At 43.9% G+C, this 20,311-nt stretch overlaps 1 protein-coding gene across 1 annotated transcript in view; it reads right to left on the bottom strand.

Annotated features, from left to right (window-relative positions):
* Positions 1-20,311, bottom strand: part of NIBAN1 (niban apoptosis regulator 1) — a 121,416-nt gene that overhangs the window by 57,016 nt on the left and 44,089 nt on the right. Inside the window, exons 2-5 of the mRNA XM_054587660.1 lie at positions 14,727-14,857; positions 11,781-11,912; positions 8,402-8,516; positions 4,021-4,188 (exon numbers count right to left, since the gene is read on the bottom strand). Of these exons, the coding sequence (XP_054443635.1) occupies positions 4,021-4,188; positions 8,402-8,516; positions 11,781-11,912; positions 14,727-14,857 (546 nt within the window). The remainder of the gene's footprint in view (positions 1-4,020; positions 4,189-8,401; positions 8,517-11,780; positions 11,913-14,726; positions 14,858-20,311) is intronic.

Raw genomic sequence — 20,311 nt, 5'->3', positions numbered from 1 at the left:
TCTAAGGGACTTTCTCCAGTGGTTGCGCCCACGTGTCTCCTTTGCAACATCTACAACACTGCACACCACCCCCTTTCCCCGGAAACTGCTCCTCCTTGCGCATGGACCCATCTCAGAGAATGGCAGAAACGTGCGGTCTCTTCTTGGTTAGTCCACTGCTGCCTCACTCCCCGCGTTAATCTAGCCTTGGCTTCTGTTGGTTCTACTTCTTGGATATCCCTCTCATCCAGCCGCCTCCTGCCGTCTCTACGGTCACCTCTTCGGTGCAAGTTACCACCATCTGTCGCCACCAAAACTTCCGAGCCAAAACTTCCCAAGTGGCCTCCTGGCCTCCCAGCCTGCAAAACCCCCTCCACTGCCCACATACCAGCCAGTGTGACCTTTCTAAAATGAATACATGACTGAGTCACTTATCTGCTTAAAGCCCTTTAGTGGTTTCCTGTTGCTGTTAGAATAAAGTGCAAATCCCTTAATATGCATTGCAAAGCCCTTTATGGCCCGAATCCTGCCCATCTTCCCATCCTCAGTTGGCTCCTGTCTGCTCTCTAAGCATCAGCTGTGCAAAATCCTTTCAGTTCCTCTAATGGTCCAGGCTCTGACCCTCTTCCTGGCCCCCCCATATCCTATTCTGCCTGCCAGAAACACTTCTCCCCTCTCCTGCAAATTCCCACGCCGAGAAAGGATTACCCTGAGCTGCAAGGACAGACGTACATTAATAATGATCATTGCTCCACACTGCACATGTACAGCTCTCTACATGTACTAAGTTTTAACTCTATCTCTGTAACTACAGTGCAGTATAAATACAATATCCTGCAAGTAAAATTCTGAAGAATAGGCTGAACTTTGGGCAATGGAACCATCTTGGAATATCATGGCTTTATATAAATCCAATTTTGTGGCAGCAGACATTTAGATCCTGGACTTCCCTCATCAGGGACCAAGGATTGCAGAGTCAATTCCAAAAACTCAAGGGTCAGCAGGTCCTCTAGGCTCATGTCATGCAGTGAGTTGAGTATTTAGTCCAGTGTGCTGGAGAGGGATGTTCTGCTAAAGGTTCATCATGGAGTTTTCTTATGCCAGTTCAATGAAGAGGTGCCACCAACCAAACATGCATGTACACACGTGCGCGCGCATGCACCCACACTCCCACCCACACACATGCCTCTGTGCTCCTTCGAAGTGTAACTAATCTCTGAGGCACAGAGGCAGCTTCCTCTCTTGAAGGAAGGAGGATCAGGGAGCTCTCTGCTTGTCCTTTCCTACCGCAGGACTATTGTGCAAGAATGGGGTGCTGCTGGGCCCTCTGTCAGAGCTAAACAAGAAATGAACCCAACCCACAGGGCAGAACAAGGGAAGCACTTCAGGATTCAAATGAATGGACATGGGTACTGAGACCAGTTCGAGCCCAGAGCTCCTGGGGCAACGGGGTTGGGCCCCGGTGGGATCTGAGCAGTAAGGAACGCATCCTGGAACCCCAAGCAACAGACATCCACAGTGGAACTCAGCTCACAGCCAATGGAATGATCCCTGAGGGCATCAAGCTGAATGAGATAAAGTCAGGCAGAGAAAAAAACGATACTGTGCTATCTCACTGACACTTGATACCCTAAAAAACCAAACTCAGAGAAACAGAGAACAGACTGGTAGTGCAGAGTCAGGGGGTAGGAGGGGGAAGAAATGAATGAAAGGGGGCCCAAAGGTATTCTGGGATGGAGTGTGCAATGTGGTGACTCTCATTAACATTGCTGTCCTGTATATTAGAAGCTGCGAAGAGAGTAGATCTTCCGTGGACATAAAGTTCTCATCACAAGAAAAAACTGTAAGGATGTGAGGTGATTAATGCTAACTGAAATTATGGTGGTGATCATTTTGCAACAGATGCATATATCAAATCATTATGTTATACTCCTTAAACTAATACAATATTATGTGTCCATTACATCACAATAAAACCGAGGAGGAGAAAGGTCCCCGAGGACCTGTGAGTGGACAGGACCCACAGCGGCTCGGCACCAGCTGCTGGAACGTCTCATTCCTGGTTATCAACAGAGGCCCTTGGCGGCCTGAGTCCATGACGCATGGAAGCAGGGGGGCAGCGCATATTCTAGAAGTTACCAAGGGGTGGAAGTCAGCAGCCTCCCGGAGGCCCCTCAGGGCTTCTAGCCTGTAGCACAGCCCTAATTTTACATCTATTTCTAATCATTTGTGGTAATCATGGAAAAAATAATGGGTAACTAGCAGTCTGAGAAACCTCTTACTAGTTTATTCAGGACCACACAAGGTATAAAAGGTAGAGACTGAAACAACAGGAGGGGGGAGGAATCCATAAAGATGAGCGCTGTGTTGTACCGTCCAAAACCCAGAAAGTGAGGCAAGAAGGGAAAGACCCATGAGCTCATCGCCCACGAGGATCAGGGACTGCTCCCTGCAATGTTTTGATGCTCTCTGGCTCTGACTGGAGTGACTGGAAATCATGCCAGATCACAGTAAGTCTGCATAAAGCCTCTGTCAGGAAAGCAGTTTCTGGGCAGAGGAATGTGACACAGAACCAGGGCAATGTGACAGGACGTCATTCTCTTAGTGCCTTCGATAACGTGCTGGAGAGCGGAGCTGGGTTTCCCATCGACTGCACTCTTCCATAAATGGAGTCTAAATGCGGGCTGCACGGCATCCAAAGGCTCCCCAGAGCACTTCCTATTATGTCCATGGAAGGGGAGCGGAGCAAGTCCCATCTGGCTGGGCTGAGAATACTCTCTGCTTAGGAAGCCCTGTTTGTTGCAGCCGGTGCCAAGTGCATGCTTGTACTAGACCAAAGCCCTGACCCCCAGAGGTGCGAATGCACTAACAAATGAGCCAGAGGGGCCGAAGGTGCTGGGTGGGTCTGTCTCTAAAACATCAAAACCACAAGGCAAGATATTAACAAGGGTGTCATTTTCATAAAGTCCCTAGCTAGGTATGAGACAATATTATGACCGATGTTGTTCAGCGTTGCCATAGCAAAATAGAGTGACATTATCTTTTTCCATGTAGTCTATCAATACACAAGCTAAAATCAAGAACAGGCTGACAGGCACCACGAGTGACTTGAGCCTGGTGGCACTGACAGGCTGACACTCTTGGGGAAACCCCAGAGCTTTAAAGTAGGTGCACAGTGAAATGAGCCTTATTAGGAAATAAAGGCGCAGGGGGATGAGGCGACAACTCCAATGTTACCTGCTCAAGGAGGCGGAAACACTGAGCTCCCTCCCTCCCTATGCGGTAACCCCTAGCTGCTCCCTAACACGTTGATAACTATCAAGTTATCTCGGGAAGTGTCTGTAACTAAAGGCTTCGTGGAGGCCAGAGAGCCAGGATTCACACCCATTCAGCAAAAACATGGCAGATCAGAATAAGGAGTCTTTATTATAGACCCAAAGGTAATTAAATCCATACCTCAAGGCACAGTGGTCTAAGGCCACACCTCTGCCATGTGGTCCCGGGGCCAACGGTGTCACTGGCTCTGGAAGTTTGTTAGAAGAGCGAAATCGGGAGTCCACCATAGACCCAGTGAGTCGGCATAGCTGAGAATGGAGCCCCAAAGCCTGCTTTTAAGTTCCTAAGTACCTTAGAGTTTTGAGTAACTAGCATTCAGAAAGGAAGGTGGGAATAAGCAACAAATATCGTACGGACTAAGATTTTTGCCAGGGACATCTGACATATTCTTGCTGTCATTTAGATGTTAAAACGTCAGTTAAAAGGAGGAGGGCGGATTATACGCAAAATTCCATGTGTGAAGACAGTGCCTTCAATGTGCACCTATGTGTGCCGCCCGATTTCTGCTCGACATACTGTCCCGCCGAGGCCTCCAGACAGGACCAAACACCAGCGCGCTGGCCACGCTGCCCATGCACAAGACTGTCACTCAGCACACCCATGGTGACACCGCCTGTGGCCCTTTCTAGGAAGCATTCTAACAGGTGACTGACCAGGTCCACAGAGAAAAAGCAGCCCCGGGGACAAGAGGCAGACATGTCATACCATGGTTCAGATGTCTGACGCAGTCGTTCAGGAGAGCGCTGAACTTCTTCTGGTCGGTGGCCTCGTGGAAGCAGAAGTAGCCATGTCTGAGGAAGGGCAGCCACAGGTACACTGGGAATTCCTTCGGCAGGACCACGAAGGGCTGGACGTTCTCCTTCTCATTGGATGCTACAGAAATGTTGAAAACACAAAGATGTTTCAAAATATGCGTCTTTTATTAAAATACTTATTTCAGGCTGTGAGGGTAGCTCTGTAGAGCAGGCCACGGGATGGAGAGGTGCTGTGAGATGTCTTTGGGAGGTTGGGGGAAATGAGAGTCCACACTCCTCCCCATCCTTCCACCGGCTTCTTCTGTCTCACTCCAGCTGGTGGCCGCCTCACCTATTGCTACCCCACGGGAACAACCAAGGCCATCAGACACGATCTTTCCAAACTTCCTCAAATTGATGGAACGTGCAAACAGAGCTCCCTCTCTCCTACTGGCCCCCCGCCCTCCGTGCTAACCTGCCCACCTGTGCAGACACCCGCCTTACTCTCCCCCAGGCTCTCACGCCACCAGCTCTGCCTCTGCCCTGCACGCTCCCCTTCCTCCCTGTCACTCGCTGTCTTCACACTGTCAACCTCTCTTCTCACCTCCGTCTTGTTCCTGCCCTACCAGTCCAGAAACCAAATTGCTGAGGTCACGAATGTCACCCTGGCTGCCAGTGTGTGGCTTCCTCTTCATTATCTATGCTTTTAACCTGATCTGAAACATCTGTTGTTACCGGCTACCCCTTCTTTTGAAAACATTCTCTTCCCATGACTTCCTGATGTCCTTCATGCTTTTAAAAAATTGTTTCTTCTTTGTCCCCTTCATGGGTTCCTCTGCCCCTTCTCTGCATCCCCCCGTTAAGCGTCAGCGCTCGCCCCCTGTTCCGCCCTGGTGTCTGCTCCCCGTCAGCCTCCGCTCTCCCCAGGTGCAACCACCCACCCCATGACTCTGCAAATCGCTTCTGCTGTTCCTGCTACCTCTCCTCCTCCCCCATCATGATTTTGCACAGAAAAGTCTCATTCATCCTGCAGAAGTCCATGCAAAAGCCACCTGCGCTGAGGTGCCTATGTTGGCACCTCCCTCTGTCACCAGAGACCGAGTTGGGTGCTCCCGACCTTGTTCTCCCAAAATGTTGTAATGATCTGCTTCCATGTCTGGCACCCCCACTCAGGGCGAGGGGCCCAGACTGAAATGAGCTCCTTCATTGACCCTCCCCAGGAAGCTGCACCGCTGCCCTGGGACCCCCAGAAGATGGGGACTCTATCTGACATACCTTTGTACCATCCACACATGGCACAGCCATGGAACCTAGTAGATGTTGAGCTACCGAATGAATAAATATGCTACATTGCCCTAGGAAATCTTAAAAGCCTTACACAAAGGGAACTTTTACCTCTTTCTTCAAAATCAATTCCAAGAGACTCATGTTAAGCCATACTACTACTCAGATGCCCGCCTTAATTCATTCCCTTTCATGCATTACAATCACGTGATATTGCACTTGGTTAAAGGAAACCCATCTTATTCCTTGAGTCATGGAGAAAAAGTAGACAAAAAACTATCCCTGAGCACCCTGCCTACATCATAAGCCCTGATCTCAGGGAAAGGAAGAGAGGAAGGGCTCTCCAAGAGGCCAGTGAAAGCCCTAGGCATACCAAGAAATGGACCGTAACACAAGGGCGGCTCCACAACCAAGCTTTGCTACTGGCAAGTTAATAATAAATCAAGATGGGCTTAGAGAAAGAATAGGTTTCCCAGGGCACATGTGAGAGCTGTTCCAGTGTCCTGAAACCTGAAGGTAACAGAGTGGAATGCACTAGGACCACCAGCAAAACACATGGTTCATAATAACCTAAGAATGGATCAGCCTGTAAATGAACAAATGAATGAATGATTGAACGCTGTAGTAGAGACCTCTCGTTGTAACACGTATCTATTCTCCCTTCTTTCTCAGGAATAAAATCCTTGATTTCCCAGTGAGCAAATGCTGCACAAAATAAAGACTATGTTTCCAGCCTCCGCTTCAGGTTGGGGTGCCACAGACACGAAGTTCTGGTTAATGGGTAAACAGAAGGGACAGTGAAACTTCCTGGAAGTACCCATAAAAAGAGGGAATGTGCCTTTCTCCTCCCCTTTCCTCCTTCCTGCTGCCTGGGAGGAGAAAGCCACGCTGGCTCTCCAGCAGCCACCGTGGGCCATGTCAAAAAGGGCTGAGAGATAAAGGGGGAGAAAGCTAAAATGAGTCCCCGACATTCATGGAGATGTCCCACCACCCCTGGGAAGCTAAAGCCAAATATTTTTAGCAAGATAATAGAACTTATGTATTTAAGTTGAGTTTTTTGTTGTGTGTGACAAACTAGATTCTAACTAATAAAATGCCAAGTAAATGAGTCACTTCAGCAAGATATGAGGGCACCTAGAATACATCATCTTAGCAGAATGTAATATTTGTTGATAAACCTCTAGTACTTTTCCTCAAGTGAGGTTCATTCCTTCCATCCTTTTTGTGCTTTTATCCTTTTCAGTAGCATTGGTATCACACAGGGAGCCTTTCTGTTAACATGATTTTGTGAAACAATTCTTGCCTTTCCAAGATGTCACAGTTTTATACAAACAACTCAAAGCAGCACTGACCCTTTGTATTTAAAAGCTTCTGGAAGGCCCATAAAATGCACTCCTATTTAACCTTTTACAACAATTTTCCAGATGCCATTAGTCTGCATTTTTCCTGAGTTGTGTTACCAAGATATCACAAATGATCCACTGTAGAATGTCTTATTTTTAAAACTCAGAAGGCCACACTATACAATTAAAAAAAAAAAAAAAAAGTCATTGAAATGCCCCAATCTGAAGCCCTGAGCCAAATGGCATTAGTCACATGGGACTTGGGTTTTTTGTTCCTCTTCATTCCTTTGGACATGATTTCATCAATTAATCAATAAACATATTGTCTGGTCTGACTGATTTCATTGGAAAGTCCTTTTGGAGAGATTTCCAAGGATCAGTGTGTTAGTATTCCCACTTCCAGCAGTAGCTCCAGAGCCAAGATGACATGTAAGTAGATGTCAAAAGAAAATATAATAATATGTACAGTGCACATAAGGTGTTGTTTTAGCTTGAATTATTGCATATTTAATAATAGTTTGTTAATCTAGGTTTATGGTCCATGTACTAACCTAATACTAGTGCCATTAAAAACACTATGCTAAGAATTCTGCACCAAAGTAAGAGTTGAGAACAATGACTATATTTTCTCCATAAACTCTAATGAAATGGTCATACCCATTAATAAGAACCAGCGCTCTCTTCAAGATACCAAGTAATTACCATGTGATATGATTTACACAACGCCAGCTGGAATTACTACACTATTCACAGTTCATGAATCGCTATGAAATGCACTACTTGGTCTATGTACACATATTATCCATCACTTTCTCAACGTGAAAAAAGTCAAACGTACAAGAATCCAAGTATATCAGACATGAAAAGATCCTTCTACATTTTCAAACTTCAAGGCCCTGGAGTTGGAGAAACCGTAATCAGAGGGGTTTAGTAACACTACAGAACACATTTGCTAAGTGGCACCATTAGAACCAGATAAAAATTCAGCCTTGAATTCGTAGTTCAATGCTCTTTCCATGGCAGCGTTCAGCTATTATTTATAAATACGCTAATTAATTCAATGCTTTCTTACACCATAGCTATGAGTTACTGTAATGCTTGTTAAAAAACATTTTGTCCAATTAGGATATTCTCTTGCACATCTTCCTAAAATTAGAAAAATAATATTCCCTTGACATGCTCACTGAAAGATGAGATTGTACATTTTACAGACTGAGCCCTACTTACTCACTTCTGCTGTCTTGTGTAGTGCTACTAAAGTCTCCAACATACTCCAAAAGCCCTATGATGTCCAACCAGTGGCATATTCTCTATGTACTAGAAACACCACAACCGACTTGTGTGCTACCGAACACGACTCAAAATAATAGAAGTGGTACAATGTTTACCTAAATTAAGAAAGTTACATCACCCATTTGTCTGCAAAGTCTGCATGTCTAACCCAGAGTTTCTCAACTTCAGCAACTATTAATATTTTACATCAGATAAGTCTTCATTTTCAGGAGCTGCTCTGTACATTGTGCGATGTTCAACAGCATCATGGTCCCCTGCCCACTAAATGCCTCTGGCACCACCCTCCCAAGCTGTGACAAGCAAATATGTCTCCAGACCCTGCCAAATATCCCTGGAGAGTGAAATCTTGCTCCCCCTCCCCCGCTGAGAACCACTAGCTAAACAAAGCGAGTCTAGGAATTTTGCCTTGGGAAAGAATGCTCAGCAACTCACCAAGAGGGTCTGGGAAATGCCGATCAGATAATAAATTGTATTCCTCTTCTGAGGTTAACACTTTGCCACCTGCTGGAAGAATTCGGCTTTTAGGAGCAGCTCCTCTCTGATAGGCCTGGGAAAAGAAAGGCACATATGAGTGATTATTTTTGCACATTTGGAATTTTGAAAAATATCGAGAATATTAGAAACAGACCCAGACAGAGACCCTCAGAGATAAGCAATTCACACACTACGTTACTAAGAGCCATTTACTGACAAAATATATGTTGCCTAACTGCTACTTGCAAGATATTACTTTAGTGCTTTTGTGTGATGGTCACAGGATGGTAGGTCAGAGTCACTCCTCTCGGCGAGATTCACTGTAGGTATGTTTCTCAAATGAGGAAAACATAACCTTAGTAACTTCTAGAAATCCTGCACCACACCAGTTCAGGTGCTTGCACCTGAGTCATTCTAATAACCACAAGGGTATTGTGCATACAGACATTTCCTACACCAAATGCTGGCAGACGGATGACTAGCGAGACTGTGGGGCAGGTAACTACAACCATGGTTGCCATGGATTTTCACCAAAAGAAACCAACAATCAACATTGCCGTGATAAAGATGTCACCACTTTGCTCTCAATGTGAGGCTGTTCTGTAGTAACGTGATCTGGGATGGAAGGACATGATCATGATAGCAGAACAAATAGCCAGCAGACAGGAAGCTCTGTGGTTCCGGAAACATGAAAGAGGTGTAGAGCATTACTGGGACACTAAAGCAGATAGGCCCACAAAGACACAAGTAAGATAAAATTTACGTTTGTATGTCTGATTCTCATGTCAGGGCTTCTGTCAGGCAAAATTTTGAGGATGACAAGCTAAGAGCAAGTTGAGAATTGAAACCAAGGAACTGTGTGACCCACAATGTACAGTGTACTCCTGGGAAAAGTGGAAATCATGTTGACCAGGGCAATCTAATCAGAATAAGTATAACACATTCTCCATCAATAAGGTAGTGACTGAAGAGACACAAACAAAACAAACTCTCATATATCTAAGAGGTTGCTTTCATACTTACGAAAACCATACTCAACTGCTTAAGCACATCAGGGACCCAGAACATAAGAGAGAAGAGTCAAAAGTTGTATGACTGACTGACCTCAAATCTGAATTGGGTTATTTGTTATAACAGGCCCCAATCTGGGCTTTAATAAGCATTGTATTATTTAATCTTAAAAATGACAGTATGAAGCAGTTATTCTCTCCATTTTATAAGTGAGAAGTTAAATAACCTGCCAATGGCCCTTGTTGACTAGGTAACAAATCCTGGATTCATACCTGGGCCTGTCCAGCCCAGTGCATGTGTACAGAGAGTGCAAATTAAATGATTATCAAATGAGACTGCTTATTTTTCCTGCTTCATTGCCAGCCAAAACCGAACCCTCAGTAAAATAACTGGGAATTTGTAGGTACTTAGTATAAACTCTTAGGTATAATTTTTAAAAACACACTCTTTTATAAGTGAAAAAACAAGACATTAATAAAGCTTAGAGGAATTATGGCAAACTGCATGGTATATTTTTAATTTCTATGGTTTCTTTAATACTTGTTTATTACCAGATTCAGTAACCGTATCTTAAAAATTCAAACAGGATCATTTGAATATTATGAACAGAAAAAATTTTTATACTTGGTTATCATCCAATTCAGTAATCATATCTTAAAAATCCAAGCAGGTTATTTTGAAAATAATGAGCACATACATTGAAAGTTGAGGGAGAAAACTTTAAAAATGAAAAGAGGAAAGAGACTAATTTTGATTCAAAATGAAACTTCAGTTAGTGCCAAATATGGTGAAAACCATAAAAAATCCCAGAAGAAACTCTCTGAGCATTTCCTCCCAATGACTGAGTAGTAACAGAACCGACAGCCGCCGCACATTGGGCTCTGCCTGTGCCCAGCCACGTGCCTAGTGCTGCTATGTAATCCTTCGTTTAACCTTCACGGCAACACCGTGAGCAAGAGAGCATGCTCACCATTTTACAGATGAGAAAGGTGAGGCTCAAGGACATTTATGACATATGAAAGGACACACCTAGTACCTGATACAAGTCTGCAATATGAACCATTACGCAATAACCATTATTGCATTAAGCTCCCCTGAGAGGTCATTGTAACGAGTCATACAAAATAAACATGACTTGCTTTTATTATCATTATTATTTGTAGAATACTGAGAATTTGCTTCAGAGAGCAAATCAAGTGTTGGACAAAATCCTCCTATACATAAACAGAGAAGATATTAGCTTAATCAGTGTTGAAAAGAACAAGACTACTCAAGGCAGCATTGCCTGGCTGCCTGTGGGATACGTGTGTGTTGTGTTGTATTCCTATTTCCCCCCCAGAAATGGGAAGGAAACACATTGGTCAGGCAGCCTGAAACCCGCTCCTGAAGGTTTAGCATCAGGGGTATTGCTCGGAATATCGGCGGTGGTTGCGGCTGCTCTTGAACTTAGAGCCAAGAGAACAGAGTTTTCAACCCGTTGCTACATTTCACTGATAAATAATAGCTATTCCTTTCAAAGGCGGCTTGAGAATCTATGTAGATTGAATGTATGGACAGTATGAGATGGGAGCAGAATTGTTGGCACCATTTGGCCTCACTGTCCGGTTTCATTAAAGCCCAAACTGAACTTTAGTTTCCCCAATTCGTGGCCCAGTGATCTTTCCTTTACACCACCATGCTCTCCACGAGGGAAATAAATGGGAACCAATAAAAACTGACGTCCTCCCAGGTGCTGGTCACTTTACACACGTTATCTCACTTTCTCCACATTTCGCAGACAAGAAATACAATGAGATAACCAGGGGTACGTCAAAGGGGAAAAAATCCGTAAGTAAAAGTGAAATAAGTAGAGAAAGTGTCCTGAGTTCCTAGGAGCTCAAGCAAATTCAGCCACAATCTTATTAAATAACTCCTCAGCCACCTGTCCTATGGGAGGCTTAAGAGTGGGAAGACATGGAGACACAGAGCAAAGGCACAGATGCCAGGACAGCGACCTTGACGCTGAACGATTGTAGGGAAGGCTCCCGCACTGGCCCCTCGGCAGAACCTGTTTCCACACTCACTCACTTGTTCAATTACTTGTTCAAAGTCTCTCTTGGCCACTAGACTGTGAACATCTGTCTGATCTATTGCCATATCCTCCAGAACCTCCCGTGACATGTGACATATAACAGGCACTTGGTAAACATCTGTTAACTGAAATGAGCGCATGTTCGAGAGCGCGTGCTTGCTAAACCAATCTATCCCGAAGAAGAGGGCATGACGGTCAACCCCCCCCATCTGTAGGAAAATTGCAAGAACCTTTGGTCACAAGGAAACACCTTACCTCTTTGTTCTCATAGCTCTCCACGGCAAAATCATTTTTAACCACAACATATCTCTCCTTCCATTTCTTTACATCTTCAGCAAACTGTGATAGTTCTGCTTCATACAAAACAGTGCCAGGATCCAATGGTGGCTTAAGGAAGATGAACACAATTAATCACGACAACACAACATAACATAGCACGCTACCATTAAGTCTGCCTGCGCATATCAAGGACTATTTTAGGAAACTATCTTGTGCTGAGGTTCTGGAGAAAGGGCTGCTTTTTTTCCTCCCTCCACACTTCCCTTTCCTATGCCTTCTGTCCAAAAGCACATATTTGTCTGGGTGATATTTTTGTGGTTTTCACTTCTCTCCATTATGCTACAGAAACAGAAGCAAATGGTGGAAGGGATTATAGCAATACGGTTATGCCTAATATACATGTGGCACTTACTAAGTCCTTGATAAACTCTGTGGAAGAGACAGAGGGAAGCAGGTAGGTGGAGGTTATAGAATTCTATCCCAACACCAGAAATATACCTCAGGATTAAGTCCTGAGAAACAGGGGAATTAACAGGCCGTCTCCCTATTCATCACACCTCTGGGCAGCCGCAAGAGTCAGCTCTCAGCAGTTTTCCCGGGCCTCAAGCTGGAGGATCTCAAGCTGCACAAACTGAACCCATACCTGTTCTTAAGGAGAACATCTTGGCTCTCTGATTAAAGAACAAGCAGCAAAACAGCGCAGTTCTGCCTCTTGTACTTAAAAGTTTGAGGATTTCTCATTAACTCCTGTGGCCCAGGTGCTATAGGGGAGCCTCTGGGAGCTTCCCAGTTAGGTCTCCTCCCTGGCTAACTGTGTACGGAATCATTCCCATCCTGCCTCATGGTGCAATTCTTATTTTATCTCAAAATATACGAATGGACCTTCTGTCTTTCATGTGAATTGACATCTATTTTTCCTTTATTTAAAAGAATCATAATGCCTTTAGAAATTCAACCCTCCACTTCAAGACCATACTTGAGAGGACAGATATGCTAATCTTTTTAAGAATGGTCTGAGGGATGAAATAAATTCCCTTCCAAAGTCCAGGGCTTAATATTCTCTCCTCACAAATAATAAGGCAGTCTCTTATTTTGCTTCATTAACAGGCAAGAGAGAACCTCACTCTTCTCTCTGTGTGAGACTAAAACCATATATAAACTTACCTCCTTACAGTCCTTATGTGTAGCATTTCTTAAGCCTGGGCCATTAATCAATTGATACGCTTGTTTAAAATGTGGCTTCACCCTAGACTTAATGTTAACAGAACTTCTGGGAGTATGGGTCAAAATTTGCATTTTAACAGCGTCCCTAAATTTTGAGAATCACTGTTTTATGGAGATAACGGTCAGTTATCCCTACGCACCCATGCTACTAAATCTCCTGGTCACCTGACTCAACCTCTCAGCAGTATTTGACCCATTTCATACCCCCAATTTCTTGAAACCCCTTTTGTTTTGCCTTCTGGAACATTTCACTTCCTGGCTTTTCTCCTACTCCACAAGCTATTTCTTTTCTGTCCATGTGGCAGAATCCTTCTTTTTCTGATCTCCAACAATTGACGGGACCAGGGGTTGGTCGTGAAACCTTTCTTTTCTCTGTAGTCTCTCAACTATGTCTCCAGCTTTGCTACCACTTATAAGCTAAGAAATCCCAAATTTCTACTCCCTAGCTTCACCCTCTCTACGGAGCTCTAGATCAGAGTAATCAACTACCTCCTCTATATTCCCATGAGTATATATCAAATAAGTGTCTTAAACTTAAGATGCCATAGGTGAACTTGTATTTCCCATCCACTTCCGAGTCTTCCATCTGAAAGGCAACGCCATCCACTTATTTGCAAGAAGTCATCACAGACTTCTCTCTTCTTCTGTTCCCTCTTACCCAGTCCATGAGCAAGTCCCATCAGCTCCATCTCTCATACCTTGACCTGGACCTTCCTCACACCTGCTCCCATCACCACCTGAGTGCCATTTGCCGTCATCCTTCTCCTGAACTGCTGCGGTGTCCTCCTCACTGGCCCCCATTTCTCCCCTTGTCCTTTCCCATAGTCTTTTTGCTGTAGAGAGCCAGAGAGATCACTTAAAATTGTAAGTCGCTCTGTATTCAATACCTTTCAATAACTTCCCCTCACACTTAAACACCCAATTGTAGTTTATGGATCCCATGTGGTCTAGTTCCTACCTGTCACTCTGCAGTCATTTCTTGTCCCTTCTCATACTGCTCTCTGCACGCCAGCCTTCCTGATGTGCTTGTGGCTGCCACAGGGTCTGTGGACTGGCCATGTCATGTGCCTGGCACACTCCTCTTAAGACGTGCACACAGCCTACGCTCACCTTCACTCCCGTTTCTGCTCAAGTGTCATCTCCACAGAGGGCTTCTCTGACCGCCTTCTCTAAAATAAGACTCCTGCTTTATTTCTCTTTGTAGCATTTGTCCATACCTGACATCGCCTGATATTCGTTCGTTTGTGTGTTGTCTGTCTCCTACATTTGAATATCAATAGTAAGGCAGAGAATTTGCTTTGTTGCCCAGTTGTTGGAATAGGGCCCGGCACATAGTAGGGTCAATAATTATTTGTGGAGATCATGGATAATTATGATAATGGAGCAAAAGAGAAAGAATAAATGACTTTTTAAAAGTGAACTTTACTACAGCAAGTCAAGTTTCCTGGTATCGAACATTAATGCAGGGAAAAGATAATAAAATTAGAGCATGATAGTTACTTTTTTTAAACTATGGACTATATCATCAACACATATTCACATGTTCTAACTTCCAGGTAAACAGAGTGTTTTGAGCATGAAATATTTTGAGAGCACATTTTTTACAAGCTGCCAAATGATGGTTTCTTTCAGATCTATTATGAGTTATAAAGCATTACTTAGTGGGAGAAATACACAAGCCAAATGGCCATGGGTTACCTTGGTCTTCAAAAGCTGTGATGTCACATCTCTTTGCTGTTCCACTTCACTGCGCACGTGATCACAGAAAGCCACGGAGTACTGGCGAACGTAGAAGGGACTGAAGTTTTTGATAGCAGCCTCAGTTTTCCCTGAAAAGACATGGAAGTCAGAATTTAGAAAAGTAGCTTCTCTCACAGATTAGACACACGCCTACATCATCCTGTAATCACTCCCCCGTCTCCCTCACGCCACTGTGTCCCAGAAACGTGTTCCTCCACGTGCCCTGGGAACTGTACACATGTTACACATGTCTTTATCTCTCCCCCTTCTGAGACCATCCTGAGAGACGTTGGTGTCCATCAGGACCATCCATCCAGTAACCAATAGAATTTTTCTTCATCTTATAGCAACAACCCATGGCCATGGCCATAAACGCGACACCCTTCTAATCCCCGACAACGCCCATTCTCCTTCACCCTGTTCTCGCTTCAGCTGGCCCTTCATTCACCTCCATCATTCAACCCTACACAGCAGCAATCTCAGGGTCCCCCATTTCAGCTCTGCATCCTCCTCACTCCATCTGTCTTCAGAGCCCTGAGCCTCCGCCCTCTTGTCCTGCTGATCCACAGCCCTGGATAAAACATCAACAAACTACTTCTGGTTCTGACCCTATGTTCCTGGTTTAATGTTCTGTGTGTGGTTCAAAGCATCATCTAACGACTGGGAGGCAGAGAGAAAAGCTTTATGGGTCCAGAGACCTGAGTTCTGGTCCCAAATCTACTGAGAGAGAAACCAACCACAGGACCTCACTCAAGTCACTCACTTTCTCTGGGTTCTCGTGTCCCTAACTCTAAAGGAAAGTGCCAACTAGTCCACCCTTTCCTTACAATTGACATGCCACTGAAGTATAACCCCGGATGTACAGCTGCCTCATAATAGTGGCTCATGACTACAGTATGGTCTCTCAGCGCCAGAAGAAAATAAAGCTGAGAAACAGCCATGTGGGGGCAGTTTGAGGAGTTGAGGAGAAGGAGAGCCAAGCACTGGGAATATTCCTGAGCTTTTCCAACCTGTGCTTAGCTTTAGAGAGTAGGGTAGATTCAAAGGAAGGAGAGGAGAGGAGAAATAAGAGAGAAAGGGCAAAGGAGTATTCTAAAGCAGAGTAGAAATCTTCCCGACCTTTCGAGGACTTGCTGCAGAGTCTAAAAATGAACACAGGTCCCTTTGACTGCTTAAAAGCTCTTAGTCCTTGGAATAATATATTAACTTGAGAAAAAATAAACCTGACACAACAGTCCAAAATATTTTTAAATACTTTCACGTGAGCTTGGCATAATGTTTGTTTTCAAATTCGATATTACAGTCAACAGAGAAATGTTAAAATATACCATACTGGCAAGATTTGTTGAGAGCTATTGCACATATAAAATTTAAAAAATAAGTAGTGTGCTAAACACATAGATTGAAATACTCAATACAAAACCTTGAACCCATAGCTGGCAGCTTCTAACCTGTAGTATCACAGACCAAAACACTCATACTCTATGACTTTATATGGAGAAGTCTACTTTAGCTCAGGCATTTAAATCTCATGATATGTATGAGGCAAAGGGGACTTTTTGCTTATGCCCTCAATAAAAAGACATTTCCTGACCATATTTATGGGTTTTAATAATTATTAATTATAAGGTACTTTGAGACCCACTAATAACAGGTTCTGTGGAAATGCAAATGAAAACTCCTATAATTTGAACCAGGCATGCTTTTGCTTGTTCTGTGAGTTTATGGCATTACTATTAATCAATATTTGCATAACACTTTAATACACTCAAGCTTCACAATTGTCTAATTGGTTATTATTTTCATTAGCTTTTATATAGTGCATAAGAAGTAAAATTCAATTCCCTTGTCTATAATTTGCTTACATAGGAGTGCGACATCTTTGAGAATTCCCACAACGAGAATGAGTCTCACCTCACCGAAACATGAACAGTTAACAAAATTTGCACTTTGGATCCAAATAACCACTATTTTGTCCAACAGAAGAACAGCCTGTTAATTCCTGATGCTAATTGTTGCACTCTTGTGAGAACTTGGATTTAAATGAAAGGAGATGGCTGTTGTTTTACAATAAGCTCTGCAAAGCCTTGAAAGCTGATTTCCTGCTCCATCACCAAGCCTTCCTCAAGGAAAGCTGGCTCCTACTGAAGTGCACTGAGGTCGCCACTGCCTCCAATGTATGAGAAAAATGCTTCTGTGCTTTGAAAATTGCATATGGCACCATCAATGCATCATCCACCAGGCAACACTTATAAAAAAGAGGTACAGCTTCCTCAGGTACTGAACCTAATGACTGGTTCAAAATGGGGCTAAAGCAGCTAAGAACATCACAAGTTCTGGGGGAAATAGAACCTAAAGCAATTTCCAAAATGGATCTAGATCTCAGTTTAAGCCCATCTAAGCCCAACTAAAGGAAAGCTCAATGTGGGGATCTTGACCCTTTGAGAAAAGCCTAGTGCTGGAGCAAAATGTCCCTGTGGTTAGGACAATGGACTCTGGAGTCAGACAGACGTGGGTTTGAGTCTCATCTTTGCGACTTACCAGCAGGGGCATCTTGTGTGGCTTCCTCTTGTATAAAATGAAGACAAGAGCAGCCATCCCACAGTGTTATGGAAATGACATGAAATACTGCGGTAAAGGGCTCAGCAGTATTGTTGGCACACGGAGAGTGTTCAACAATCCACAGTAACTAAATTCACGGCAATGGTGATGATGGAGCAGCAGAGCCAACTACCAACAGGATGTCCTTCAGCTGAACTAAGAAATCAAGGAGAAGCCAAAAGCAGGCTGTCTACTGTGACTCTGTCTCTGGGGCCACCCTGCCCAGCCGCAGAGAGAACAGGGGTCCCACTCACCACAGGCCAAAAACAAACATAACCTGCATTTTCACAGATGTTTCAGGAACACTTATCAGAGGCCCTCAGTACATCCTTGAATTGAAACCAATGAAATAAAACATTGGCAATAATGAGCCAAAGCGAAAGCAAGAGTTAGAAACTGTTACAGTGAGCTTCTCTCTCCACCCCTCAGTTTTCTTGCCTATAATATCGGGGTAGTAAGAAGCCCATTTTCACAGGATTTTGTCTGGATGAAATGAGATGGTCTTCAGGTACAAGAGTGGCTAGACTAGTGCCTGACACTTTAGTTGCTCAATAACTGTTGACTATTATTACTATTATTTAATATTCTGCTGTGAAAGTGTTCAAATAAAGTCAACTGGCACACAGGCTGAACCAGCTTGTTTTCAATTTTCAAGATTCTTGGGTATTGGATTGCCTTCATTCCCCACCCTTCTTCCCAATTTAGTACCATATTTCCTTCCTTAAACTGTTTGTAAAATACTGTCCTAGGTCTTTCACTAAAAGGACGTTACTCAATAATATAGAGACTAGAACCAATGGAAGGACTTTGTCTACATTTTGTTATACCAGCATTTTTGGTACACATTTCGTCTAATCCTGCTCAATTATTACTCCTGTGCTGGGCATTATGTCGGTACAACTAACTTCACCAGGCTGCTCATAACACCCTTCAGGAAAACGGCCCCTAAAGCTTAAGAAAGCCCCTTTGACAGCTCTCTCTGCGACACTTAGCTTCAGTTCAACTTTGCAGAAGTTAAGAGAAGTGTCTTCTGGTCCTTTCAAAACCATTTGAATTCACAGAGATTCAGAAACTCAGCACTGTGATTTGATTCCTTCTTCCTGACACACTTATTTAACTGTCAGATCTTGTTACTTCTATTTGCATATTTCTTGAATTCATCCTCTTTTCCCCATCTTCGTACCCAGGGGTGTCCAAACTTTTGGCATCTCTGGGCCACACTGGACGAAGAAGAGTTGTCTTGGGCCCCACTTTAAATACATTGCAACACGTAATCACAAAAATATTTTAAAAGTCTCATACTGCTTTAAGTAAATTTACAATTTTGTGTTGGGCCACATTCACCGCTATCCTTGGCTGCATGCAGCCTGTGGGCTGCAGGTTGGACACCCCTGCAAGTTTTTAAACTAGTCTTTATCATCTTTTTAACAACTCTGTAAAAGTCTGTTTATCTGTCCTATGTCACTCTCACAGCAGCATCAAATGCCTTAGTAGCGTCCAGCACTAACAGAGCAACATAAAAGTCAAAACCCGCGTGGGGGAAGGAGTGACGCTGCTGTTACACAGACCCTGGAGGATTGTGGGAAAGAAGCCACAGTGTGGTCAGCGTGGCAGAGGCAGGTTCTGGGAAGGGGATGGAGGGAGCCCAGGGCTGGCGGAACAGAGCAGGAGAGGCTGAATCCGAGCTGGCCACCCCGGTCCCACTCAAGGGAAAGCTGGCGCGAGTCATCAAGGCCAGAGGTTAGAGTCGGGGGCTGTCCTTCAGAGCCAAGTCTTGCCGTCAGTGCTCCCAGGGAACCTTTGAAAGCTGTAAGAGTCACACCTCCAGTCGTAGAGGCACAGTCCTCTGTGTCCCGTTCTGACAAGTTTCATTTGACACGTTGCTTCAAGACCACGTCACTACCTTTGTAAAAACCTTCAACAGTTCCCCATTGCCTCTCCCCAGAGTAGTCACCCCTTAGCCTAGCACCACCAGAAGCCCTGTGATGTGGCCCCGCTGCCCTCACTCCTGCCCTCCTACCCAAGCTCTCCTCCTTGTGCCCTGGACATGCCCATGCCTTCATTCCTCCATCTTCCCGTAAGCGCTCTGCCAGCCACTTTCAGACCCTTCGGGCCTGGAGGGTAATTCCAACCGAAGAAGAAGCCTTTTTGGCTCTGCCTAGCTGTAAACACTCTCCCCATCTTTTGTATTCTCCCGAAAGTGTGTATCAATTTACTACAGCTGTTTAAATACAGCTATCTCTCCGCCAAGGCTACACTGTATTTATGTACTCAGCAAATATTTGTCGGACGAAGAGAAGAATGGTTGTGCAAATATTTAAGAGAAAAGCAAAGTACAATGCATCATAATCATAGAACCCACGTCAATACCCCAAGAAAGGGGGAGGCATGGTTCTCCTCTCCGCTTGAATACTTATTATTGCAAATATGTGCTCTTGAAGTTCAGCTATCTGTTTTGGGAAAAAATCAGACTCTTGCTGATTAATTCCTTTCAAGTTTTTAAGTGAATCTTTTTCCATGAACTTATATGTGGGAAATCAGTGACAAACAGAAGCCTTTCTTTGTTTGTTTTTCATGACCAGTCTGTAAACATGGGAGTTATATAATATAAGGGTCTAGGTAAAACTACCATGAAGTCTGAAGAACCTAAAAGAGTTGTACAGTTTCTCATTCTAGAAGGTTCTTTGTTAACCTTCCAGTTCTGTAGCAGTCCAACTCAAATCTAGTCTTACTCATCAGTTTTCTTCCTTGAAAGATGGATTGTTTCTAGACCCCCATTATTCCCAGTGCCAATGCAATTATATATTATAAAATCTTCTCTGAAATATGCAGATTCTTTCCTTATTCAATCTTTTAGACAAGCAGCCTATAAATAGAGAAAGATAAACAAATCCAAACTCTATTTTTGCTATATTTCCTTCTAATAGTTTTTACAATTATTT

Source organism: Pteronotus mesoamericanus, unplaced genomic scaffold, assembly GCF_021234165.1.
Source record: "Pteronotus mesoamericanus isolate MK-2021 breed Mesoamerican mustached bat unplaced genomic scaffold, CSHL_Meso_final scaffold_1186, whole genome shotgun sequence".
In the NCBI taxonomy this organism is placed as follows: Eukaryota; Metazoa; Chordata; class Mammalia; order Chiroptera; family Mormoopidae; genus Pteronotus; species Pteronotus mesoamericanus.
Note: the sequence above shows the minus strand (reverse complement) of the source record. Positions and strands in the feature narration are given on the sequence as shown.